At 47.3% G+C, this 26,773-nt stretch overlaps 1 protein-coding gene across 1 annotated transcript; it reads left to right on the top strand.

Moving 5' to 3' along the window:
- The first annotated feature begins 2,588 nt into the window (after window positions 1–2,588).
- LOC118076420 (solute carrier family 22 member 6-A-like) lies at window positions 2,589–26,138 on the top strand. Its single transcript, XM_035099177.3, has 10 exons — window positions 2,589–3,028; window positions 6,414–6,517; window positions 7,713–7,867; window positions 11,202–11,370; window positions 13,705–13,828; window positions 16,172–16,287; window positions 18,807–19,021; window positions 20,326–20,434; window positions 21,942–22,145; window positions 26,051–26,138. The coding sequence occupies exons 1-10, from the start codon at window positions 2,627–2,629 to the stop codon at window positions 26,136–26,138; spliced, it is 1,686 nt and encodes a 561-aa protein (XP_034955068.3). The 5' UTR covers window positions 2,589–2,626.
- Window positions 26,139–26,773: the final 635 nt, after the last annotated feature.

The raw sequence follows: 26,773 nt of genomic DNA, 5'->3' as shown, positions 1-26,773 counted from the left end.
CAGGCATCCCCAAACTGCGGCCCTCCAGATGTTTTCGCCTACAACTCCCATGATCTCTAGCTAACAGGACCAGTGGTCAGGGATGATGGGAATTGTAGTCCAAAACATCTGGAGGGCCGAAGTTTGGGGATGCCTGACCTAGACCAGGGTTCCCCCAACTTGGCTCTCCAGCTGCTGTTGTACTACAACTCCCACCAACCTTAGCTAGCAGGACCAGCGCTCAGGCATCATGGAAGTTGTAGTCCAAAAACAGCTGGAGACCCAAGTGATCTTCTGGACAAGTGAGAGGCATGATCAGAGTTCAGCCAGGCAAGAAGGTTTGGGATGCATAGCAAGGCCAGCGAGGGTCATGGCCTGCAGAGAGGGGGTGTGGCCTGAGGGAGAATTCTGAGGGTCTGATAGAGAGCCCTGGGAGGCCACATTTGGTCCCTGGGCTTAAGGTTCCCCACCTGGGTCAATGGCTCTTCAAGGTTTAAGACAAGAACTTTTCCCAGCCAAATCGGGAGTCCTCGTGGATTGGCCACGAGGCCTTCTGCATGCACTATGGCCCTTTTGCAGCAGATGGAGCTGTTGGCTTTGCTCGTTCATTTCTTGCCTTCTGCTAGAGGCCACCTGGCCAAATTTATGGAGGAGGGTCTTATATTTGAAAGGGCACCTGAGGGCGCAGTTCCTCTGTTTGTTTGGGATGCCTGCTCCAAATAACAGGGATGGGGAGCAGGTATTGAGCAGGCACACTCCAACATCCCACCGATCAAAATCGGGATGCTCGTTTTTGGTCCTGAGCTCTTGCGGGAACCAGCTGACTCATGAGAGAGACCCAAAAAACGAGCGCCCTTTGGTCCGGTGCTCTAGTGGGAGCCTGCTGGCTTGTGCCAGAGTACCAAACCAAAAGATGGGACATTCTGGGATCCAATCAGAAGCCAAGATGGCTTCTGTAATTCCAGGGTGTCCCATTCAAATCAGGACGGTCGGTTGAGGGTATGAGGTTACCTGGTCAATGTGTTGTTCCCACTATGATGAAATCGGGGAGGGGAGGGCCCTTTCTCAGCTCAAAGGCCATATTCCACTTCCAGGGGCCACATGCCCTTGGGGGGGGGGAGGGTGCAAGGAGAAGCAACAAATGTCTGTGTACTCACACGCCTCTCTATACCTTCCATCCAGCAGTGGGGTGTGTGTGTCAAAGTGGGTGGAGCAACGGGGTTGGCTTCTACATGCACGGACCCCTTGTACATCTCTCCATCCTCCAATCAGGTAAGCCAGAGGGAGTGTCTGAGTTCAAGGACACACGCCAGCCTTACAAAAAAGCAAGAAGAAGCAGGGCTTTCGAGAGGCCTAGTCTGAGGATGGAGACATGTCCTGGGAGGAAACATGTCTGGGAGGAATACAGAGGCATATGGAGAAGCCATCGAGCACACCCTCCAACATTTCTCCGATGGGAAAAGGGACATTCCGCAATAATAATAATAAATAATAATAATAATAATAATAATAATAATAATGTTATTTTTTAATACCCCGCCCATCTGACTGGGTTGCCCCAGCCACTCTGGGCAGCTTCCAACATATGCAAAGCATTAAATGTTTTAAAACTTCCCCGGCCCCTTCTATGCACCGTCATACCACATAAACAATGGGACAGCACTTACAACTTTGAACTTTGGTGCCACACAACCACCAGATCCACAGTGCTGCAGAGCATCAACCATTCTGCTAAAGAACACCCTGGTTAGGCAAATCTTCAATCTACACAGTTTTGGTGACCAGTGACCAGCAAGCTTTTTTTGGGTGGGGGGTGAGGCGGAGAATGAGGGGTGGTCGTGGCACATGAGTGACACATTCCTAACCCTAAATGAGAACAGTTGCAAATCTCTTCTGGCTGTTGCTGCCCTTTCTTCCACATCTCTCTGGCTCTCCCCTCGCTTTCTAAAACTTTTAGTTAATCCCTTAAAACAAGAGTAAAACTTTAACGGAGTGAGCTGCTTACTGTTTTACATAAATAATCCACTCAAAGACCTGGTAAAGGGGAGAGCCAGTAAGATTCCCTGGCAAAAGTGAGAAGAGAACATTATTTGACCTGTGGCTGCTTCTGAAGTTTTCCTCCTTCACCAAAGAGTGGATTCCTCTTACAGGGATATAAATATATATATATTTCCTCCAAAAAAAAAGCCTGAGTAGCACATGCTGAGTGTGGAAGAGAAGACGCACAGACTTCTAGCAAGTGTGTGGCTCCATTCCCAGACTGGCAGAAGACCCACAGCTTCCCGGGGGAGACAATTTGAGCCATTTTTGACCCAAAACGATCCCGCCGTCCTGTTGAAAGCTATTTATTAGGTAAATTAAGGCACTCCCTTTAGCAAGACGATTTTGTTTGTCTCCTCCACAAGCGAGAGATCCATTGCCTCCAAAGGTCCTGCGGTCACAACCAGGCTCATATTAAATCTTTCCAGCTGCGGTGGATTTGCTAAGCTGATCTGCCTTCATTTTCCCACTACAGCGTTTAGAATCTTGCCTTAACGCCGAGAGAATTTGCTTTTGAGGCTCGTGAGGTCTATCTGCCTGTCCATCGCTCCAGCCATCTGCACAAGCCGCCTGCAACTCCCCAAAGCAAGGACTCTCTCGGAACGCCATGACTTTTGCGGAGTTCCTGGACCAAGTGGGGGGCATGGGCCGCTTCCAGTTTATCCACACCATGCTTCTGTCCATCCCCATTGTGCTGATGGCAGGTCACAACCTTCTCCAGAACTTCACCGCTGCCATCCCAGGACATCACTGCCAGATCCACATCTCCGCCAACAGCAGTGGGTACCCCAACAGCACTTGGCCTCTGGAAGCCAGCGACCTGCTCAGAGTTGGTATCCCCACCAACGCCAAAGAGGAGCCGGAAAAGTGTTGGCGTTTTGTCCATCCCCAGTGGCACCTCCTTGACTCCAATTCCACCAAGGCAAACCTGACTGAGGCGGAAACCGAGCTGTGTGTTGATGGATGGGTGTATGATAGGACCACATACCCTTCCACCATTGTCAGCAAGGTGAGAGGGGAAAGGCTAGCTGGAGGAATGGAGAAGTCTGAAAGGGAGCAGGGAGGAAAGGGGGGATATTATATGTCAAACGGATGCATATTGATGGTGGGCAATGTTTCTCCAACTTGGGTTCCTCAGCTGTTGTTGGACTACAACTCCCATCACCCTTAGCTAGCAGAACCAGTGGTCAGGGATGATGGGAGTTGTAGTCCAGCAACAGCTGCAGAACTAAGTTTGAGAAACACTGGTGCAGGGTTTTAGTCTGAGCAGTTCCGGGAGTGGTCTCCAGTGCTGCACCCGAGGATTTCGGATAACTGCACCAAAAGTGGGAATGGGAGCAGAAATCACCACCCTTCACACGTGCACTCGAGGTCAGGAAGGGAAATCATGTGAGCAAATTGCTATTGTTGGGTTTGTTTGGTCCACAAATGTTACATAAATAATTGCATTGTTTTCTGCACACACCCTTCCACTGAAATGCATTGAAGTTCGTTATACAGTATAGCCATTTACGCAATTAATTATGTTGGTTTCGGCCATAGCAGATAGTGAGGCAAATAGCGCTGGTTTTAGCAGAAGCCGAGCTGCAGCAGGACAGAAACGCTGCTGATTGAAATGAACATGGAATGGGATGGAAATGTCTGCCTCCTTACACCCTTAGTTGGAGTTTGGAAAGCAATAATAACAGCATAGCAATGTAGGTGGCTTATGCACAGTTGGGCCATCAGGCCGTCTTGCATAGTATTGTCCACACTGATTGGCTGTGGCTCTCCAGGGTTTTAGGCAGGGAACTTCCCAAGCTTTCCCCAGAGATGTTATTTGAACCCGGGACCAATGGTCAGGAATGATGGGTGTTGTAGTCTAGTAATATTTGGAGGCCCACCTCTTTGTCAATTCTTGAGCTCCTTTGGAGAGGCCTTTCAGGTTTGAGACTGTCCATAAAGTACATCATTATTTTTAAATGCCTTTTGAAAGCCTCACTGTTTCCTCACTTGTTGCTGTGTAGCTTTGCTTTAACCATTGTCCAAGTCCTCCAAGGTCATAACTTTGCTATTCCCCTCCTCTCCTCTTGATGTAAACCAGGCACCCCCAAACTGCGGCCCTCCAGATGTTTTGGCCTACAACTCCCATGATCCCTAGCTAACAGGACCAGTGGTCGGGGAAGATGGGAATTGTAGTCCAAAACATCTGGAGGGCTGAAGTTTGGGGATGCCTGATGTAAACTTTTTGGGTAGTCCCATCTCATCTCATTTAAGGGCTAAACAGGAGCCAGCCTGGGATTGGGGCTGGAGTGGTCTTTTCCAGCTTCTCCCGGATATGTTGGCGATTGAATTTGGGGCAGTCTGCACATGCTCCGACCCTTCTCTCACTCGGTGCCAATGTTCACTGGCTGGCCTTGGGTCATTCACTGTCTGTCAGCCCGACCTACCTCACAAGGTTGTTGCAAGGTTAAAATGGGGTGCCTTGAGCTCCTTGGACTGGAGGAATGATGGGATGTAAACGTAATTAATAAAGAAGTTGTTCTCATTTTACAAATAGGAAACTGAGGTGGGGAAGAGAGATGGGGGGGTGAGAATAGATGATAGATAGATAGATAGATAGATGATAGATAGATAGATAGATTTGTGCATCAGAAATGGGAATGGTAGGATTTAAAGCAGAGCCAAGCCCTATATAATCTGTCCAGAGAACCAAATGTTACTTTATTTATTACTCCATTTATATCCCATCTCCCAAGGAGCTCAAGGTGGTGTTCCTGGTTCCCCCCTCTCCATTTTTATCCGCACCCTGTGAGGAAGGCTGGGCTGAAAGTCATGCACCTGGCCCAAAGTCATTCATGTCTGAGTGAGGATTCGAACTCCTGTCTCCCAAGCCCCAACCCATATCTCTCACCACTGCACCACTCTGGAGCAGGCGATAGCCCAGAACCTCCACTGCTGGATCTGATGAAATCTAGTCCATCAACCTGTGTTCTCGATCATTTGGAGAGCCCTCAAGCACGGCAGGCAGTACTCAGTGGTACACTGCCCCTCTACATGGAGGCTCTGTCCTATCTTGAATAATAATAATCAGTAGTTGGCCATCTCCATGCATTTCTGTAAGCGGATGAGAAACATGTGTGCATGCACCTTACAGGGGTTTGTGAGCTTCAGCTTCCTTCGGTCCACAGCGTGGAAGAACAATTGTTGCAGAGCCTTCCAGGTGTGGCAGTGGGGCACCTGTATCCCTCCAATTGGACTACAAATCCCATAAGCCCCAGCCGGCATGGCCAATGATCGGGGACGATGGGAGCTTAGCAACATCTGGAGGGCCACTGATGCCCCACTTCTGCCCTGCAAGGAAGAGGGAGAAGGTGGGAGGGAGAGAGAGAAAGCAAACCTTTGGGACTTTCCAGCAAACAAGGGGTTCAGCAACAGGATCTGCATGGGGTGTTTGCGTCCGGTGGATAAACAGGGTGGTAATTGACAGCCCTGCTGGGAAGAGAATAATTCAAAACCAGCAGGCGCTGCTGCTGGCAGTGATCTTGAGCCAAGGGAGCAGCTGGTTTTTCAGGAGACAGCAAAAAATTTTGTCCTACATTCTAGTCCTTCAGCTCCCCCTTCACCCTTGTCATGTTATAACAAGCCACAGGGGTGGGGAGGTGGGTGCTGGGGGCGATTCTGTGCTCTGCCAGGCCTTCTTATAAAAACAGAGAGATGTGCAGGCAATCCGGCCAGACTCAGCGTTCATTCAGCCTTGTATCTGGGTAACTTTGCACACCGAAGTTTGTCCTGTACAGAAATCGCCGCTGTCATTTGGTAACTAGGGAAAGGCCCTCTGCACATGCACAGAAACACACGTGCTAAAGGCTAGCTTCTCAGGATTGAGAGTTGAGCACTGGGTGTGGACAGAAGCAAAGGGTCCCATTGCCTGTCGAGGGTGCAACTGCAACAATGCTGGGTGCAATTGCAGCCTTAAAGGTAAAGGGACCCCTGACCATTAGGTCCAGTCGCGGACAACTCTTGGGTTGCGGCGCTCATCTCGCGTTATTGGCCGAGGGAGCCGGCGTACAGCTTCCAGGTCATGTGGCCAGTATGACTAAGCTGCTTCTGGTGAACCAGAGCAGCACACCGAAACGCCATTTACCTTCCCACTGTAGCGGTACCTATTTCTCTACTTGCACTTTGACGTGCTTTTGAACTGCTAGGTGGGCAGGAGCTGGGACCGAGCAACAGGAGCTCACCCCATCGTGGGAATTCTGATCGGCAAGCCCTAGGCTCTGTGGTTTAACCCACAGCGCCGCCTGCGTCCCATACAATTGCAACCTTAGCCCCTCCCAAACCCACGGCTCCGTGGCCATGGACGCTCCCCTCCAGCTTCTTTCCCCTGACCCAGTCTCCTTCTCCTACAACAGTGGGATCTAGTCTGTGAGCGACGGAAGCTTCGGGATATGGCCCAATCGATCTACATGGCTGGCGTGCTGGTTGGAGCAGTGGTCCTTGGGGGGTTATCCGATAGGTAAGCTGAGTTCGCTTTTTGTGATAAAACAGACGCCTTAAACAAGACTTGAAGGTGAAGAAATCTTGGCAACGGTTGGAGATAAATAAACATTGGCAACGGTTGAGCTACCCTTGAGCCCAAAAGAGGGTTTAGTCCTTTTTCTTTCAAAACTTATGTTCACAAAAAGAATGCGCCTATCTACTAGCTGCACCATGGCAACCGATAGTTCTGAACAGAGTTTATCAATACACTACCTTTCTGTCTCATACAAAATGTTGCTTTTCTGCTATCTGCTGCATCAGGCACATCCAAGAGGTAGATTGTGATCTACCGGTAGATCACTGGACGTCTGTGGTAGATCACTGGCTCCCCCCAAAGAAGCTCAATAACTTTGGCTCCCCTAAAGAAAAGCTCAACATTTTTGCCCTGCACCCCAAAGAAACGGGCCTTGCTCCTTCCTAAAAAAAGCTCAACAATTTTGACCTGAACCCCCCCAAAAGGGGGTAGATCACAGCCAGTTTTTAACTCTGTGAGTAGATCACAGTCTCTTGGAAGTTGGCCACCCCTGTGCTACATGAAGACTTGTCCAGGTCAGGAGAATTTATTGTCCTCTTGATTTGGAAGTTTCTGCTTTGGAAGGTCAACAACTTCCTGCCAGGTAATGAATGAAAGTGTACTGCTTTGCATAGCAAAGTCAGAAATGCATGTCCTTGAGGTACTATGGTCCTGAGTCGATTTACGAATTTATAGGTCAAAACCAGCACTTTGAATTGGGCCCAGAAATTAATGGGTAGCCAGTGCAATTGGGTCAGGATTTGTGTAATATGCTCAGACCGTCTTGCCACGGTGAGATGGCATAAAATGCACGGCAGCAATCTCTCCTCTCCTCCCCCCAATACAAGGTCAACAGTTTTGAACCAGCACAGCAAGTACCACTCGAAACAATCTAAAAACCAGCACAAGATCCCAGGAATCTGTCGGGCAACCTCATTAAAAACTCACCTCTGTGAGTAGGAGGCAGAGATGGGGGATCAATTCAATTCAGTTGTCCTGGAGGGAGAATGGAGAGGGGTGTTTGCAAGTGTGTGTAGAAATCAGCCTACTGTACAAAGGTTACGTTCTTTGCTCCACCCACTTCCACCTGTGGCCACACCCACAGCAACATCACCAATGCCTTGGTATTCCAGCTGTTTCCGCTTCTCTGTGCCTGCAGGTACGGCCGCAAGCCTCTCCTCATTTGGTCGTTTATGCAAATGGCCGTGATGGGGACCTGTGCAGCCTTTTCGCCCAACTTTATCTCCTACTGCATCTTCCGGTTCCTGAGCGGCATGGCACTCTCTGGATTTGGCCTCAGCATCGCCTGTTTGGGTAAGAGCAGAGTTGGATGGGAACTTTTGCGCAGTGTAGGGATTTATCTGAACATTCTGTATTTGATTCATTAATGGAGGGTATGTCTGTCAATAATTAGTAGCAAAGCAGCCTAGACCAGGGGTAGGCAACCTAAGGCCCGTGGGCTGGATGTGGCCCAATTGCCTTCTCAATACAGCCCGTGGATGGTCCGGGAATCGGTGTGTTTTTACATGAGTAGAATGTGTGCTTTTATTTAAAATGCATCTCTGGGTTATTTGTGGGGCCTGCCTGGTGTTTTCACATGAGTAGAATGTGTGCTTTTATTTAAAATGCATCTCTGGGTTATTTGTGGGGCCTGCCTGGTGTTTCTACATGAGTAGAATGTGTACTTTTATTTAAAATGCACCTCTGGGTTATTTGTGGGCCCTGCCTGGTGTTTTTACATGAGTAGAATGTGTGCTTTTATTTAAAATGCATCTCTGGGTTATTTGTGGGGCATAGGAATTCGTTCATTTTTTGTTCAAAATATAGTCCGGCCCACCACATGGTCTGAGGGATGGCCTGAAAAAGGTTGCTGACCCCTGGCCTAGACCAAGGCTAGCCAGTTGTGTTATTTCAATGTGTGGGCACTTCTCAAAGTAAATGGAGGAGTTTGGCCACAGGACACTCTTCATTTGGCCTAGATCAGGCTTCCTCAAACTCGGTCCTCCAGATGTTTTTGGCCTAGAACTCCCATGATCCCTAGCTAGCAGGACCAGTGGTCAGGGATGATGGGAATTGTAGTCTCAAAACATCTGGAGGACCAAGTTTGAGGAAGCCTGGCCTAGATGGTATCTTGTTGGCTACCTTGGACTAGGGAGTTGGTGGAACTGAGGCAGATAGCGGTGACGATAGGTGAAACTCTAGCCCTAATACACAAAATGAAAACTGACAAATTGCTAGGTTTGGATGGCATCCACCCAACAGTTCTCAAAGAACTCAAATGTGAGATTGCTGATTTTTTAACAGAAATATGTAACTGGTGCCTCAGATCCACTAGAGGATTTGAGAAGTAGCCAAGGCAACACCAATTTTTATAAAAGGATTCAGGAGGGAACCTGGAAATGATGGGCCAGTTCACTTAATGTTGGACCTAGGATAACTGGTGGAAGTTTTGGTTAAAGATAAAATAGCCAAATATACAGAAGAACAAGCCTTGCTGAAGCAGAGTCAGCATGGCTTCTGCAAGGACAAGTCCTGCCTCGCTGGCACTCTTTGAGAGTGCCAACAAGCATATAGATAGAGGTGATCCAGTTGACACAGTGTACTTAGACTTCCAAAAAGCTTTTGACAAAGTACCTCACCAAAAACTCATGAGAAAGCATAGCAGGCATGGAATAAAAGGAGAGGCCCTTTTGTGAATCAGGAAGTGGTTAAGTACCAGGAAGTTGAAAGTAGAAATAAATGGAAAGTTCTCCAAATGGATGGAGAGATGCAGAAAGTGGGGTCTCCCAAGGCTCATTATTGGAACCTGTGCCTTTTTTACTTGTCCATAAATGATCTATAGTTCGGGGGAACAGTGAGGTGGCCTGGCTTGCTGGTGATACTATATTGTTCAGGGTCATTAAAACAAAGAGAGATTGTGATGAGTTCCAAAAGAACCTCCCCAAGTTGAGTGAATGGGCAAAAAAATGGCAAATGCAATTCAGTGTATACAGGTGAAACTCAGAAAATTAGAATATCGTCGAAAAGTGCATTTATTTCAGTAATGCAACTTAAAAGGTGAAACCAATATATGAGATAGATGCATGACATGCAAAGCAGGATATGTCAAGCCTTTATTTGTTGTAATTGTCATTATTTGTCGTTAGGCGGGCCAATTATAAATGGAATGTAATTAATGAAATGTAATAACGAGGTTTATTTTTGTATTATTGTAACTATTTGTTTTATTACTGTGGAATTTCCAAAAGAAAGCATTAAAAGAAAAATAATAAGTTGCATTACTGAAATAAATGCACTTTTCGACGATATTCTAATTTTCCAAGTTTCACCTGTACAAGTGTAAAGTGATGCGTGTCAGGGTAAAATAATTAAATTAATTTCACATTTATGCTTATGGGGTCTGAACTGGCAGTGACTTACCAGGATTAGAACCTTGGTGGGGGGGGGTCCCTTGGGGATAGCTCAATGAATTTTGAAATTAAACATTAGGGAGAACTTCCTGACGGCAAGAGCTGTTCAACACTGGAACGGACTACCTTGGAAGCTCATGGACACTCCTCTCTTCCTATGTCCTTATGGCAATGTTGAGCTACAGGTGAAACTCAGAAAATTAGAATATCGTCGAAAAGTGCATTTATTTCAGTAATGCAACTTAAAAGGAGAAACCAATATATGAGATAGATAGATGCATGACATGCAAAGCAAGATATGTCAAGCCTTTATTTGCTGTAATTGTAATTATTTGTCGTTAGGTGGGTCAATTATAAATGGAATGTAATTAATGAAATGTAATAGCGAGGTTTATTTTTGTATTATTGTAACTATTTGTTTTATTACTGTGGAATTTCCAAAAGAAAGCATTTGTTTTGGAAGCAACGGTTCCCTCGTTGCGAGAAGCCAAGTTGCAGGGAACCAGGCAGAGGGCCTTCTCGGTAGTGGCGCCTGCCCTGTGGAACGCCCTCCCATCAGATGAAAAACAACTACCAGATTTTTAGAAGACATGTGAAGGCATGTGAAGATTATTTTATTTTATCTTTCTGTTGGAAGCCGCCCAGAGTGGCTGAGGAAACCCAGCCAGATGGGCGGGGTATAAATAAAATAATAATAATAATAATAATAATAATAATAATAATAATAATAATAATCGTAAAAATTAAAAGAAAAAATAATAAGTTGCATTACTGAAATAAATGCACTTTTCGACGATATTCTAATTTTCCAAGTTTCACCTGTAGTTGAACCCATCTTCTGATGCAGTAGTGGGGAAAGTTCAGTACAAAATGGGTGGCAAGTATTACAGGGGTTGGCAGCCTGGTGACCATGGGCACCAGTGTGCCCACCAGTACCTCCTATCTTGCCCATGGAATATCTCAATATCCTTTTTAAAACCTGCAGTTTGCAGAGACTGTTTTCTCTTCCTGCTGTTTCTCTGTTTGCACTGACTTGGTTTGTTCTCCGTGCCTCCTCTGGCTGCATGGCAGCTCATTTTGTCAAAGGCACTCACAGCACTTTCTCAGAATTCCAAATCTACCACTTGCCCAAGAAAGGTCGGCAACTCCTGATGCAGGGTCTAAATTTCATACCGGAAGGCCCAGCCGGATGTGAGTGGCAAGGCGAAAACCTGAAAGTGTTTTCCTTTCCCTTCCAGTTGTGGAGTGGATTCCCACCAAGTACCGCACCATCACCATTGCGGTCACTGGCTTCGTGTACACGCTGGGCCAGATCCTGCTGGCCGGCTTGGCCTACGGCATCCCGGACTGGCAATGGCTGCAGCTGACTTTCTCGGTTCCCTTCTTTGTCTTTCTCCTCTACTCTTGGTATGTTGCGCTGCTCAGGTGGGACCCCCTCCTCCTCCTCCTCCTCGGGGTGCTGTGTTGGGATACGAAGAGATTCTGGAATGCTGTTTTCAAATGAATAAGCTTGATATATAGAACAAAGCAATTGAAATGTATCCTGCCCTTGGCCTTATGCTCTCACCTGCTCAAGGTTACCCTAATGATGACCTCTTAGTCTTTCTATTGACAGCCACCAATTTGGAGATAGCCAGATGTTGGAAAACTGGCATTGGGCTTAATATCAATTTGTGGTACACCACTGTATAGGCAATAGAACTGGCTGAGAAATTGGCATGTCAAGTCAGAGCGGCAAAGGGCAAGCAGGATCCCTATTCCTTTTATAACATACTAGCTGTACCCGGCCACACATTGTTGTGGCTCAGTCAGGGCCCCCGTTTCCCAGGAGAGGTGGATGACGTAAAGACACCCCTCTCTCTGTTGTCCCCGGCGAGTGACGAATTGACATGTCAAGTCAGAGCAGCAAAGGGCAAGCAGGATCCCTGTTCCTTTTATAAAGGTAAAGGTAAAGGGACCCCTGACCATTAGGTCCAGTCGTGACCGACTCTGGGGTTGCGGCGCTCATCTCGCATTATTGGCCGAGGGAGCTGGCGTACAGCTTCCAGGTCATGTGGCCAGCATGACAAAGCCGCTTCTGGCGAACCAAACGCCGTTTACCTTCCCGCTGTAGCGGTACCTATTTATCTACTTGCACTTTGACGTGCTTTTGAACTGCTAGGTTGGCAGGAGCTGGGACCGAGGAATGGGAGCTCACCCCGTCGCGGGGATTCGAACCGCCGACCTGCTGATTGGGAAGCTCTAGGCTCTGTGGTTTAATCCACAGCGCCACCTGCCCCCCCCGTTCCTTTTATAACATATGGCAAATGTTTACTGAATACATAAATTGTTCGGACCGTGGCAGGAATACACACAACGCTCATGGAGAAAATGTGGCATGATCTTTTAGAGCAATCAAACAAAATTTTATTACATAGCATGACAAAAGGCTGTAATTTTATCGGGACAAGTCATTTTTTTGTTTACTTTTGTAGCAATTGTTTTCGCAAAAGGTATTTTCTGTACCATGAAAAACATAAAAAAAAAGACCACAGACAGAGAACTGGATTAGAATGACCCTACAGGGTCAATTCAAATGTTTGCAAGCAAATTCAAGTTAGGATTCTTTTCTTCATTTTCTTTAAACGAATTCTCCCTCCCTGAGAAAAACAGCAACAAATGGATTCAGTTCCATTTTACCACATGTAGGTTTGTAGATGGATTTTACTGCTTGCTGCAGGGCCAGATTTAGGTTTGGTGAGGCCCTAAACTACTGAAGGTAATGGGGCCCTTTATATGTCCAGCTGTCCTTTGTCAACAACAAATTGTCACTGTTTTTTGTGTTGAATATATGCTATATGGTAATTTATTGACTTAAAAGGTATTTAAAGCCATTTGCACATAACAAAATATGTATTTTTATGAAAGTAATTATTGAAGTCCATGAAGAATGTAGGCACCCTATATATAAAGGTAAAGGGACCCCTGACCATTAGGTCCAGTCATGGCCGACTCTGGGGTTGCGGCACTCATCTTGCGTTATTGGCCTAGGGAGCCGGCGTACAGCTTCCGGATCATGTGGCCAGCATGACAAAGCCGCTTCTGGCGAACCAGAGCAGTGCACGGAAACACCGTTTACCTTCCCGCTGTAGTGGTACTTATTTATCTACAGTGGTCCCTCGACTTACGAAGTACTTGACTTACGAAATTTTGAGTTACGGAGGCAAAAAAATGGCCGCACGCTTACATTTTTTCGACATCTGAAAGGAAAACTGTTGTGGTTTAGATGGGGTTTTCTCGACTTACGAATTTTAGATGCGGTTTACTTGACTTACGAATTTTTCCGTTTCCAATGCATTCCTATGGGAAACCGCTTTTTTCGACTTACAAATTTTTCGGCCTACGAATGCGCATTCGGAACAGATTAAATTCGTAAGTCGAGGGACCACTGTACTTGCACTTTGATGTGCTTTCGAACTGCTAGGTTGGCAGGAGCTGGGACCGAGAAATGAGCAAACCAATGATATTTTAGGGAGCAGGCTAGCAAGCGCAGCCCATTACTTACATCATAGGAGCCTACACAAGACAAAACACTGTTGCTGTATGTAGGTTTTATTTTATTTTATTTTTTATCTTATATTTTGGAAATGTACACCAAGGTGTTTTTTTCCAGAGTGGGGCCCTAAGCTATAGCTTGTTTAGCTTATATGTAAATCTGGCACTGGTTGGCCGAGATGACGAGGCTTGGCTTCTTTGATACAGGTGGTTTGCAGAGTCAGCTCGCTGGCTGCTCCTTTCGGGAAAGGCGAGCACAGCTGTCACGGTCCTCCAGAGGGTTGCCCGGGTCAATGGCAAGGAGGAAGCTGGAGCAAGCATCACCACAGAGGTATGAAGCCGGGGGGGGGGGGTTCTCCATATCCAGGTAAATCCAGCTGAATCTATGGAGAAAATAGAACTCTTGGGAGCTTCTGGAGAGCAAAGCCCGCTAGAATCAGGGCGCCTCCTGGTGACCTTGATATGTAGCATTTACTTGCTTGCACAAAGCTTACGCAGAAGTTAGATTATGGGCTCCTCTAGACATCCTTTTTATTGTGCATCCATGATGATTTGGTCCTGTTGATAGAATTGCGGCAGTTATGTGCGGTCCAACTTGTATTTGCTCCTGCAAAACTTTTGGGGTAAGTCAGGGGCGTAGGAAGATAGGGGCGGTGGGGACAGGCCGCCCCGAGCGGCAGGCTCCAAGGGGCGCCATCGTGGGTGCCCGCCCCACCCCCAAAACATGTGCCCCATCCCCGGAATGTGTGTCACGCCCCTCCGGGAGGTGCACCGTGCCTCCAGGTGGTGTGCTACGGCCCTCCGGGAAGCGCGCCACGGCCCTGGAATGTGTACCCCGCCCCTCCGGGAGGCGCGCCCCACCCCCAGAACGGGCGCCAGCCCCGCCCCCGGTGCCGGACCGGCATGAAGCTCCGTCACTGGGGTACATAGCTGCCAAGTTTTCCTTTTTCTCACGAGAAAGCCTATTCAGCATAAGGGAATTTCCCTTTAAAAAAGGGATAACTTGGCAGCTATGCTGGGGTAAGTCATACTGACCTGCAAGTCGCTGCTGAAATCCTGTAACTTTTTATACCACAAATCTTCCAGGGGTGTTTGTGTGTGTAGGGGAAAAGGTTGCCCAGTTTTAGTTGTGTTATTGTGCACATGTGTCCCTCCAGACAGCCATAACACAGTAATGTTATGCTCTTTACCAACACACTCACTCACATCACCAATTTGGACTTTATTTGAGATATGAGGAATACAGTGAGGAAATGCACAATGGAAGGTTTGGGGTCACATTTGCTTGACGCAATAGCAACCAAGTCCCCTGCAGGCAAATCAGTGTACCGTAAATTCTCAATAAATAGCCAAACTTTGTGGGGTGGGGGAAAATTAGGATAAATAAACAGGTCATCTGGAAAGTCCTGCTTTCACTGAAGGGAAGCTGCCTGTGTAAAACAGGCCCTAGAACTTCCTGTTTGCTAATGTTAACCCAAATTTCCCTGGGGGTAAATCACATGATCAATTCTCACCAAAATCTAGTTGTGTGCTGTGTATTGATTGTGCTTTTTAGGAGGAAGAGCAGTGGCTGATGGTGAAGGTCAGCCTTCCCCAGCCTTGTGCGCTCCTCATGTTGTTTGACTACAACTCCTATCATCCCTGATTGGCAGAGGCTCACTGGAGTTGTAGTCCAATGATGTCTCAAGGTCTCAGGCTCGGAAAGGCTGTTTAAGGACATGGGCATAGCTGGGGGGCAGAGGAGCAGCTTCTCCCCCCCTAAATCAAGCAAATAAATAAAAAATGTTGGCATGAGTCAACAGTGTGATGCAGCAGCTAAAACAGCCAATGCAATTCTGGGCTGCATCAATAGGAGTATAGCATCTAGATCTAGGGAAGTAATAGCACCACTGTATTCTGCTCTGGTCAGACCTCACCTGGAGTGCTGTGTCCAGTTCTGGGCACCACAGTTCAAGAAGGATACTGACAAGCTGGAAATGGACAAAGGCCTGGAAACGATGCCTTATGAGGAACGCCTTAGGGATCTGGGCATGTGTAGCCTGGAGAAGAGAAGGTTAGGGGGTGATATGATAGCCATGTTCAAATATATAAAAGGATGTCATATAGAGGAGGGAGAAAGGTTGTTTTCTGCTGCTCCAGAGAAGCGGACACGGAGCAATGGATTCAAACTACAAGAAAGAAGATTCCACCTGAACATTAGGAAGAACTTCCTGACAGTAAGAGCTGTTCGGCAGTGGAATTTGCTGCCAAGGAGTGTGGTGGAGTCTCCTTCTTTGGAGGTCTTTAAGCGGAGGCTTGACGGCCATCTGTCAGGAATGCTTTGATGGTGTTTCCTGCTTGGCAGGGGGTTGGACTGGATGGCCCTTGTGGTCTCTTCCAACACTATGGCATAGCTGCCAAGTTTTCCCTTTTCTCGCGAGGAAGCCTATTCAGCATAAGGGAAAATCCCTTAAAAAAAGGGATAACTTGGCAGCTATGCACTATGGTGATTCTATGATTCTACTTAACTAACTGATCCATTATGTCATCAGTTATGTCTGCTCTGCTCTTGCAGCATAATGCCTGTTTAAGCCTTCCCTAAAATAAACCCTGGCTACACCCATGCTTAAGGACATCCCTGGAGTTCACCCACCTGTTTTTACACACCCACCTCCTTCCTCTCCTCTCCCCACAGGTTCTGCTTTCTAACATGGAGAAAGAACTGTCCACAGCCAAGGCCTCTTACACCATCTCTGACCTGGTGCGCACCCCAGCCATCCGGCACATTTTCTGCTGCCTCTCCATAGTGTGGTGAGATAACTTGTTCCATCAGAACAGACTTGGGAAGTAGAGAGTTCCATCCAGCTTAGGGAACCTGGGGAGAGGGCAGGTTTAGGCACTGCCTGACAATGTGGCCCATTATCAAAGCACAGACTCCAATATTTATTGCTGTAAGATAGGGATGGGGTACATCAAGCCCTGGGGTCGGATGTGACCCTCCAGAATCTTTCTATCTGGCCTTTAAGAGTTTCCCTCCCCGAGCCACACCTCTTACCAGCTTGGTTTTGCACCCTCTTATGACCCCATGCGGGTGGCGCTGTGGGTTAAACCATAGAGCCTAGGGCTTGCCGATCAGAAGGTCGGCGGTTCGAATCCCCTGGACGGGGTGAGCTCCCGTTGCTCTGTCCCACCTCCTGCCAACCTAGCAATTCGAAAGCACATCAAAGTGCAAGTAGATAAATAGGTACCACTACAGTGGGAAGGTAAATAGTGTTTCCGTGTGCTGCTCTGGTTCGCCAGAAGCGGCTTTGTCATGCTGAACACATGACCTGGAAGCTGTATGCCAGCTCCCTCGGCCAATAATGCGAGATGAGCGCCGCAACCCCAGAGTCGGTCACGGCTGGACCTAATGGTCAGGGGTCCCTTTACCTTTTATGAGCCCATGCATCACTGGTACATGGACCCCAGAAAGTTGTCTGGAAAGCTATTATTATTATTATTATTTATTAAATTTGTATGCTGCCCTATATATACTTCCTTATGTATACTACAGGTCTCAGGGCGGTTCACAGCCCTTGGTTTGAAAAACATTTCCCACTCCTGCTTTAAAACTCTATCAAACCGCAGCTTCATACAGCATACTTTGGGACATCAAAACAGAAAACTATATTGTTTGGTTCTGCTTTTGTTCATAAAGCTCTGAACTATTACATCTCCAGCAAAATACACAGATCTGAGCTGTGTAATAGCTCTGACTGAGCAATCTTTATGTGCATTAAAATTGCTCAGGAGAAGCCTTGTAAAGATTTCTCCTTTGAACTAGCGGCTCAGGTCTTGAAAGGCCTGCTGAAGGTCCAAGATTTGCAAAACAAGGAGCTACCGGTACTTTGGAATATAGTCACTGAAGCTAAAATACTGGTTGGGGAAAAGGAGCACAGACCCCTTTCTCCTCCGTGGATGGAAAACGTGAAGGTTCATGGAAATGTCAAAGGTTACGGAATTTGTTTGATTATTTAAGAGACAGAAAAATCAAGATTTTCTGGACTAAATGCTCCCCTTTCATTTAATTTATTAGTATTAGTATTATTAATTTATTACTTAAACCCCATCCATCCAACTGGGTTGCCCTGGCCACTCTGGGTGGCTTCCAACAGAATATAAAAACATTGTGAGACATAAAACATAAAACACTTCCCTATACAGGGCTGCCTTCAGATGTCTTTGGAAAGTTGTGTAATTGTTTATCTGTTTGACATCTGATGAGAGGGTGTTCCACAGGGTGGGCGCCATAAATGGGAAGCTACAGTTTAGAGATTGATTTGTAAAAGACTTGTTAAAATAGTTAATGTTTTCGGTTAGGAAGACTTTTCCAAAAGCACCCCCTAAATCAGGCATCCCCAAACTGCGGCCCTCCAGATGTTTTGGCCTACAACTCCCATGATCCCTAGCTAACAGGACCAGTGGTCGGGGAAGATGGGAATTGTAGTCCAAAACATCTGGAGGGCCGAAGTTTGGGGATGCCTGCCCTAAATTATTTATTTATTTATTTATTTAGCCAGCCAAGGAGGTCCCAAGAGTGGCTTATGTAAGCTCAGTAAAAATAAGGCATTTGCTGCTTGTAGGCTTACAGCCTAAGAGACATGAGAAAAGCAAAAAAGTGACGAGGAGGGAAGGGGAAGGCAAGCGAGTTTGGGCTCCAGTTCCTAAAGTTGCATAATGTAATGACCCACAGGAATGAAACAGTCCAGGGAGAGGAACTGAGTGGATCTGGTCGCAAAAATTCACACAGAATCATATATGGTTTGATTAATCTTGCTTGCCGGAAGAACTCAGTGACTTGAAAAAAGAAGATAATAATAGATTATGGAATAAGATCTGGAGTATATTGAAAAGAACTGCAGTGACTATAAGAGGACTAGGGCCTTCTGAGTGTGAAGCATGGGAAGTCGATAAATTTGTATAATTTGGCAGAGGATTTGGATTAATTGTTTAACTGGTATTTGCATAATTTGTATAATTTGAAAATGGATTAGATATTTAAATTGGAAAATCTAATAAAAATGTTTATTCAAAATGGAGCTGGTCTCTCAAGAGTTGCAAAACAAGGAGCTACTTTGGAATATAGTCACTGAAGCTAAAATACTGGTTGGGGAAAAGGAGCACAGACCCCTTTCTCCTCTGTGGATGGAAAACGTGAAATGGAAAACAGCTTCGCATCTCCCCTTCTGCTGCAGCCTGAGGAAATGGCTGCTGTCAGGTGACAGTTGAGAGCAGGAGGAGCCTCTTCTCACGCCTTTTTGAATCTCGCCTTGTCTCTATCTTCACGTCAGGTTCTCAGTCAGCTTCTCCTACTACGGGCTGGCCATGGACCTCCAGAATTTTGGTGTCAGCATCTACCTCATCCAGGTCATCTTCGGGGCCGTTGACTTCCCAGCCAAGGTGGTCGTGACCATTACTATGAGCTACATTGGGAGGAGGATCAGCCTCGCCTCCTTCCTCATCCTGGCTGGCATCATCATCATCATCAACATCTTTGTGCCCACAGGTGAGTGCCGGGGCTCACTTTACACCGGGCCTCACCTTTCGCCTTTGTATGCACTGCAAGGCATCCAGCTGGAGACATTTCGGCACAGGCTGAAGGCCCAAAGATCACCACCTCCCACTTCATTTCCGAGATCTGCACAGAGCTAAATGTTGTTGTCACTCTCACAAAGCACAAGATGACCCTTGGGGTCTCTTCCAACTCTACAGTTCTGTGATTCCGATTTATCATCAGCCCTGCAGCCATTGAATGGTGGTGCCTCTGCATCAATATTACAGGCACAGCAAGTTTATAGACCCGAAGCACAATCTTTTCCAGCAGGTATAAGGAACCTCAGGCCAAGGGGCTGAATGCCTCCCTATCTGACCCTCTGGAACCCTTTCTGGGCTACACTTCCTCCCCAGCCACATCTTCCTTGAGTGTTTTGGCTGGAAATGTGTCCTTGAACTCTGATAATGCTTCTTACTTGCACGGGTGGAGGACACGGGTGGGTGGGCCAATTCATGAGGAGAAATCAGCAGGGCCGTCTTAAGGTCATCGGGCACCCTGGTGCAGGGATCCCTCGGGCGCCCCTCCACTCTTAAAAAAAAAGGAAAACTCTTACCTGGCGTGCAGGGGGCCGGAAGCCTTACGGCAGCCCCCGCACCTCACAGCAGGGCCGCGCTGTGCCGGAGGCCGCCTGCCTGTCCGATGCCGCTGGATTGATTGGGAGAGGGGGCGCCACTGCTCCGCGCGGCCTTCCTCCCTTCTCCCAGCGGAGCGGGGTGCCTGGGCAGGCCGGGCCATGCCGGGTTCCTTCCCGCCAACAGGGCGCTGCGTTTCATTGGTAGAGGTGCTGCCATGTGGCATCACCTCTACCAATGAAACGCAGCGCCGGGGTGAGGGATGACCCTGGCGCTGCAGAGCGGAACAGGGTCCTAGTGCCCCTGTTCCGCTCGCTTCCCTCCCTGCTCTCGCGGCGCGGCTGGTGGAGGGAAAAGGGAGGCCGCCGCGAAGCTCTCCCACTTGCTGGGGTGCCCCTCAGCGCCCCCTGATCGCCCAGGTGGCGTGGTGCATTGCGCCACTAGAGTCAGTGGGCGAGCCGGGCCTGGAAATCAGCACTAAAATGTTGAAGAAAATTGCTGCAGAAATGTGGAGAGCCGAGTTTAAGACTGGAAAAAATGAGAAACCAATGTGTTAGTCTGTTAATTATTCTTGACAAATCTGCACATCAACCCTATAGAAAGTGGGGAGGGGGACGGAGCCCCCTAGCTGCACACTTTGTTCATGCCACACTCTCTCTGACCCACCCCACCTTTCCCCCAAAGATTTGCAAACGATCCGGACAACGCTGGCCGTCATTGGCAAGGGGTGCTTGGCAGCGGCCTTCAACTGCACCTTCCTTTTCACGACAGAACTCTACCCCACGCCTGTCAGGTGAGGAGCTGCTTTTCAACACCATTTCTCCCTTCTTTAGCCGCTTCTGGGGCTCCTGTGGAAATGGAGGTGGCTTTAAAGCAGGGGTCTCCAACCTGGGACCTGTGGGCACTAAGGTGCGCCCCTCACTGCCTCCTAGGGTGCCCTTGAAGGATCTCAATAAATACCTGTCATTGAAATTCTACTCAATATTGATCCAGAGCAGATTCCAATGTATAGTTAGCAGAGTAAAAACTTAAACTCGTTGCAGGATTCCCCCCAAACAGACCAGAGGCAATTGTATTTCATCTGGCAGAGCTTTACTGCTACTGAAGGCAAACGAGCATAATGGTCACAAATCCAATACATTCAGGATTGGCACAGTACATAAGAAATCCAGTTGCAGCAGACTTAACTTAAACTTACTGTCAGGGGTTATTGCGACTACCCCTGAGTAACGATCTTCCACATGCTTGTCTTTAAACAGTTTTTATTGGTGCACTCTATTTACAGTGTAACAAGCTGTTGGATACATGTCTGCTCATTCCGATCCAGAATCCGGCACTGCCCCTTTTCGCGACTTTGCCCAACATAATAGTCTCGGGACAGTGAATCTCCTCCCCTTTCTCCTCCTCCTTAATTCCGGTGCCGGGGGAAAGGGTCTACACTCCTTCTTTTCCCTGCTCCCCCTTTCCGCCTCTCTCTCTTCCCGTCGGTGGAGCAGGGGCTCTCCCATGCTGCTGGAGACCTGGCACTCTCTCTCCGCTTCCTGACTGGCCCCTTCAGACCCCGCGCTTTCCTGGCTGCTTGGGGACGAACTGCTCCTGATGAGAGGGGGAGGTTCTCTGTAATTTCTCCCCCTTACACTTACAATAACTTATAATAAGACTAAAACCTTAACACTATATACAGAACATCACACCAGCAAGAAAGAGAGACAGACAGAAAGAAAGAAAGAGAGGGAGAGAGAGGGAGGGAGAGAGGGAGGGAGAGAGGGAGAGAGAGAGAGAGAGAAAAACCCAGGCTCCTTCTGGCCTCACTATTATAGTCAGCATGACCTTGATAGAAGAGATAACCGAACCAGTCTAAGCCGGCTGTACTCAGCTTCTCAGAAGGAATAACCCAAACATCAGGAACCTTCCTCTTGTTTCTTTCACACAGAGAAGCTTCCAGAACCCTCTTGAATTAAGTAGAATAGGAAAGATCTCTACACATCAGCTCAATGCTTTTTGCACTAAGAAATGCAAACTGACAAAAAGCCCGAATGCACAAGAGGCTGTGTTTGCTCTTCCTGGAAGGAACATGCCCCCTCAGCAGAGCTGGGCTGTTCATGGGGCATGGATAGGTGGTTGCCGCAATGCTGCAGGATGGCAGACTCTAGACGGCTTGGAGGTGTGCCACAGCTGCTGTGCAGCCCTTGGCGGCGATCGCATGGCAGGTGCCCTTTTCTTGAGGTTTGCCAGAGATCCCTTGACCCAGCCGTATCTCTTGCCTGATTTTCTTACCCCCCCACCCCCCCAAATCCTAGGCAGACGGGGCTCGGTTTTGGCAGCACCATGGCCCGGGTGGGAGGCATCGTCGCCCCGTTGGCCAAGATGATGGAGGACTACTCTGCCGCTCTGCCGCCAATCATGTACGGAGCAGCTCCCATCCTTTCTGGCATCATCGCTTGCTTTCTGCCCGAAACCCTTAATGTCCCCCTTCCAGATACCATCGAAGAAGTAGAGAACAGGTAAGTGACTGGTATTTGTGGCAAATACACTTTTATTTACGGTATTTCATCGTACTAATATTCACACAGATATTATTTGTTGCAAAGTATTTATTTATTTTTAATTACATTTATATACTGCCTTTCGTCTGAAGGTTGCGGGTGGTTTATAACAAAAAAAATATGAAATGAGAAAACAAAATATATACCAAAAAAACCCGCAAAAGCAATAACCTCCCCTCCCATACACTTTTAAAAGGCTGTATATTCTTTAATCAGCCAAATGCCTGGTTATAGAGAAACATTTTGGCCTGGCGCCTAAAGGTATGCAATGAAGGTGCCAGGCAAGCCTCCCAGGGGAGAGTATTCCACAAATGGGGAGCCACCACAGAAAAGGCCCTGTTCTCGTGTTGACACCCTCCAGATTTCTTGTGAAGGGGGCACATGAAGAAAGGCCTCGGGTGGTGATTTCAGGGTCCAGGTTGGTTAATAGGGGAAGCATGGTCCTTGAAGTGTTTAAGGCTCTATAGGTCAAAACTAGCACTCTGAATTGAGTCAGCCCAGAAACCAATTGGCAGGCAGTGCAGTTGGGCCAGGATCAGCGCAATATGTTCAAACTGTCTTTCCCCGGTGAGCAACCTGGCCACTGAATTCTGCACCAGCTGAATTTTCTACATGATCTTCAGAGGCAGCTCCACGTATAACATATTGTAGTATTGTAACCTAGAGGTTATCAGAGCACAGACAAAAGAAATTAGGCTGTCCCTGTCTGGGTACGGGCACAGCTGGGCCACCAGCCCAAGCTGGTGGAGTGCCTCCACGCCACCTGAGCCTCAAGCGACAGCAATGGATTCAGGAGTACCCCCAAGCTGCTCACCTGTTCCTTCAGAGGGGGTGCAAACCCATCCAGAGCAGGCAGCGTCCCATCCGTCTGCCCACTCATAGTCCCACAGTCTTACCTGGATTAAAGTTCAGTTTGTTGGCTCTCATCCATTATAAAATAATACATCAGTCCAGCACTTCCACTGCCTCACCTGCAGATGTAAAAGAGAAGTAGAGCTGTGTGCCCAGCCACTGATGGCTTGCTAAATGGAAGGAAGGCAGTGTGGTGCAGTGGTTAGAGTGTCCAACCAGGACCTGGGAGACCAGGGCTCACATTGCCACTTAGCCATGAAGCTCATTGGGTGACCTTGTGCCAATCACTCTTAGCCTAACCTACCTGATAGGGTTGTTGTGTGAATGAAATGAGGTGGGGTGGGGAGAACCAGTTATGCCAACTTGAGGTCCTTGGATGAAAGCTCTTGGACACATCCAATGAATCAGGCATCCCCAAACTGCGGCCCTCCAGATGTTTTGGCCTACAACTCCCATGATCCCTAGCTAACAGGACCAGTGGTCGGGGAAGATGGGAATTGTAGTCCAAAACATCTGGAGGGCCGAAGTTTGGGGATGCCTGGGTTAGAGCATGGTGCTGATAATGCCAAGGTTGTGGGTTTCAAAAGCTCTATGAACCACTTACATGTTCCTGCATTGCAGAGGGTTGGATTAAATCGACCCTCAGGATCCCTTCCAGCTCTAGGATCGCTGATAACATACTCCAAAACTCTGGATGAACCCACTCGGTGGTTTCGAAGTAATCCACAAACCTCAAACAGCTCAATAGAACAAGGCAAGAGCATTTAATATCATATACGCCTCGATACAGCAGAGTGTTCTACCTCATCCACCCACATTGTTTCATATTCTTTTATAACTTTACCATAATGGTTCCTCAAGTCATCTGAATGTGTCAAAGCACTGTCAGTCCATATCCTGTACCAGGCAACTATCTCTTTCTGTTATAATAAGAAATAACATTTACCCATCTATCTACTTCTCAAACAGTGCGTTAAATTAGCATTTTTCTGGCCAGTTCCCACTGTTCATCATTCCACTCTTGAACAGACTGTATAGTAGGTTACCTCCACTTTTACACATAAGGAACCCTTAGCTGCGGCTGACAGCTTGCATACTTTTGAATAGGATAATTCAGAACACATTATTTGTGTACACCATCCTTGGAATTTTCATGATGGAGAGCAGAAGATTAAATACGTTATAAAAAAAATTCCTTCCAGTAGCACCTTAGAAACCAACTCAGTTTGTCATTGGTATGAGCTTTCGTGTGCATGCACACTTCTTCAGATACTTCTTCAAATGCATGCACACGAAAGCTCATACCAATGACAAACTTAGTTGGTCTCTAAGGTGCTTCTGGAAGGATTTTTTTTTTAAATTTTGTTTAGACCAGGCACAGGCAACCTTGGCTCTCCAGATGTTTTGGAACTACAACTCCCATGATCCCTAGCTAACAGGGCCAGTGGTCAGGGATCATGGGAATTGTAGTCCAAAACATCTAGGAGGGCCGAAGTTTAGGGATGCCTGTTCTAAGATGACACTTGCGGCAGCAGATATCTGGAGCATCTGAAAACAAAGAAAACAGCATTTCAGGCTTCAGAAATATTGCTTTTACTCCTGTGCAAATTCAACCCATAGATCAGGCATGGTGAATGTCAGGGATGGGGGGCACTCTAGTCAACAACAAATGTGATGACCGTTCCATCTCCACAAGGACGGCAGCTTTCTAGATCAGGCATAGGCAACCTCGGCTCTCCAGATGTTTTGGAACTACAACTCCCATGATCCCTGACAACTGGCCCTGTTAGCTAGGGATCATGGGAGTTGTAGTTCCAAAACATCTGGAGAGCCAAGGTTGCCTATGCCTGGTTTAGACTATGGCAGACCAATACGGCTGTCTACCTGTAACTAGATTAAATATGTGTTAATCAAATGCCCATCAGTCCTGCTGCATCCCTTGCAAAAGGTATTTTTGTGGAGCATGTGGAACAGAGGGAAGAAAAAGCACGGCATTTTGTGGTTTAGGGCGAAGTGTTGAGTCATCAACTTTTGATTTCAAAACACTGGCCCTTCTGGGAGGAGAGAAGGTAGAGCTGAACTCCAGAGCTCAGTTTTCATGCTTGGGCTTGAAATCATAGGAGCAGAGGGTTTGAAGTTAGGGAGAACTCAGATTCAGTTCACATTTAAAGGTGAACTTACCTAATCCACACATTCCAGAAGACCATAAGAATTGAAGCACAGCCGTCCTTTGGAATTCACACTTCCTTGGCCTTTGCTGTGCAGGTCTCCAGCCAAGCAATGTGAGAAAAAAATGCACATAGCATCATAAAATTTTAGAGTTGGGAGGGATCCCAAGGGCCATCTAGTCCAACCCCCATGTTAGGGTAAAGTGTGCATAAGAATGCATATATCAGTGCAAAATGCACTAATGCATTAAAAAATTGCTTTGCAGAAAGGTGTATAATTGCATACAAAAGTGAGAATATTAGGAGAAATTTGCACTGAGATGCTGATGAATTGTCACGAGCGCAACAAAAACCACCCACCCACTGGTGTGGAAATGTGGAGGACTGAAAGTAAGATTAGAAAAATGATGAATGGAGAGAAACTGAAATTCTCACCCCTTACTTTCTGCTTTATGGCCCCGTGATTTCCCTTCTTGCAAAAAGTCTGATCTTAGGGGCCGCAGGGCTTCTTTCTGAAGAGCTCCGAATCGACTGTAATTATACAACCTGAATTTGTGGATTATGTGACTGAATTTCACACCGATAACAGTGACTGCCTGGAAGCACCTTGATTTTGGTCGAGCAAATCAAGGTTAATTCTGAATGAACAGGAGGTCTGGAGGACCTGTAGGCCACCAATATCTGGGGGTTCTCCAGACCTACCTTATAGCAATGTTTACGTGTATTTGAACTTAGAGGGAAATCTTCCAAATTTATTTCTGTGCTTTAAGCATGATTGGGTGTCCCAGATGCTGAGCCTCTTTCCGCCCCATTGCTGATCTTTCTTTCTCTCCCCCCTGAAAGGTCCAGAAAGAAGACTGGGGAAGAAATAGCCCAGGAGAAGATTTTGCTCCAGAGCCCAGACAAGGCCCTGTTCAAAGAGGCTTGCTGATCCACTCTGACCTTCCGTTTTCCCCTGATGCTTGATTCTGGGAAAAGAAGTCTTCACGATACTTTGCTGACTGCTTGTTTTGAACTAATCCCGGGGAATGCTTTTTGAAGGGGGAAACCGTGAAGGTGTGGGAAGATTCTGGGCATTTTTGAAGGCACTTTTAAAAAGAGAGCTAGAATCATAGAGTTGGAAGAGACCACAGGGGCCATCCAGTCCAACGCCCTGCCAGCTAGAGAGAGCGAGAGCGCTAGCTTCTTATAATTCGATCTTTACTTTTCCCTTTTATACCCCAGGGGGGTAAAGGGAATAAGACTCTCCCATTTTCAGTTGCTGGGAGGACTCAGTGCAATAACAATAAAGATGAGGGTGCCTCTGAACACGTGCAGAGTGCATTTCCTCATTCTAAGGGGCCCACTTATCATTTTAGAAAGCAGTCCCAACCTACACCTATCTCATACCTAGAAACAGAACCAACTACCATTGCTCCTTCTAGGGCCACATTCATACCATAGATTAAAAGCCCTATGATGCCATGGCTTTCCCCAAAGAATTCCAGTATTTTTAAGGGTGTTGAAAGTTGTAGGAGACCCCTATTTCCCCTCACAGAGCTACAATTCCCAGAGTTCCCTGTGAAG

Source organism: Zootoca vivipara, chromosome 16 (genome assembly GCF_965207765.1).
Source record: "Zootoca vivipara chromosome 16, rZooViv2.hap1.1, whole genome shotgun sequence".
NCBI classification, from domain to species: domain Eukaryota; kingdom Metazoa; phylum Chordata; class Lepidosauria; order Squamata; family Lacertidae; genus Zootoca; species Zootoca vivipara.
Note: the sequence above shows the minus strand (reverse complement) of the source record. Positions and strands in the feature narration are given on the sequence as shown.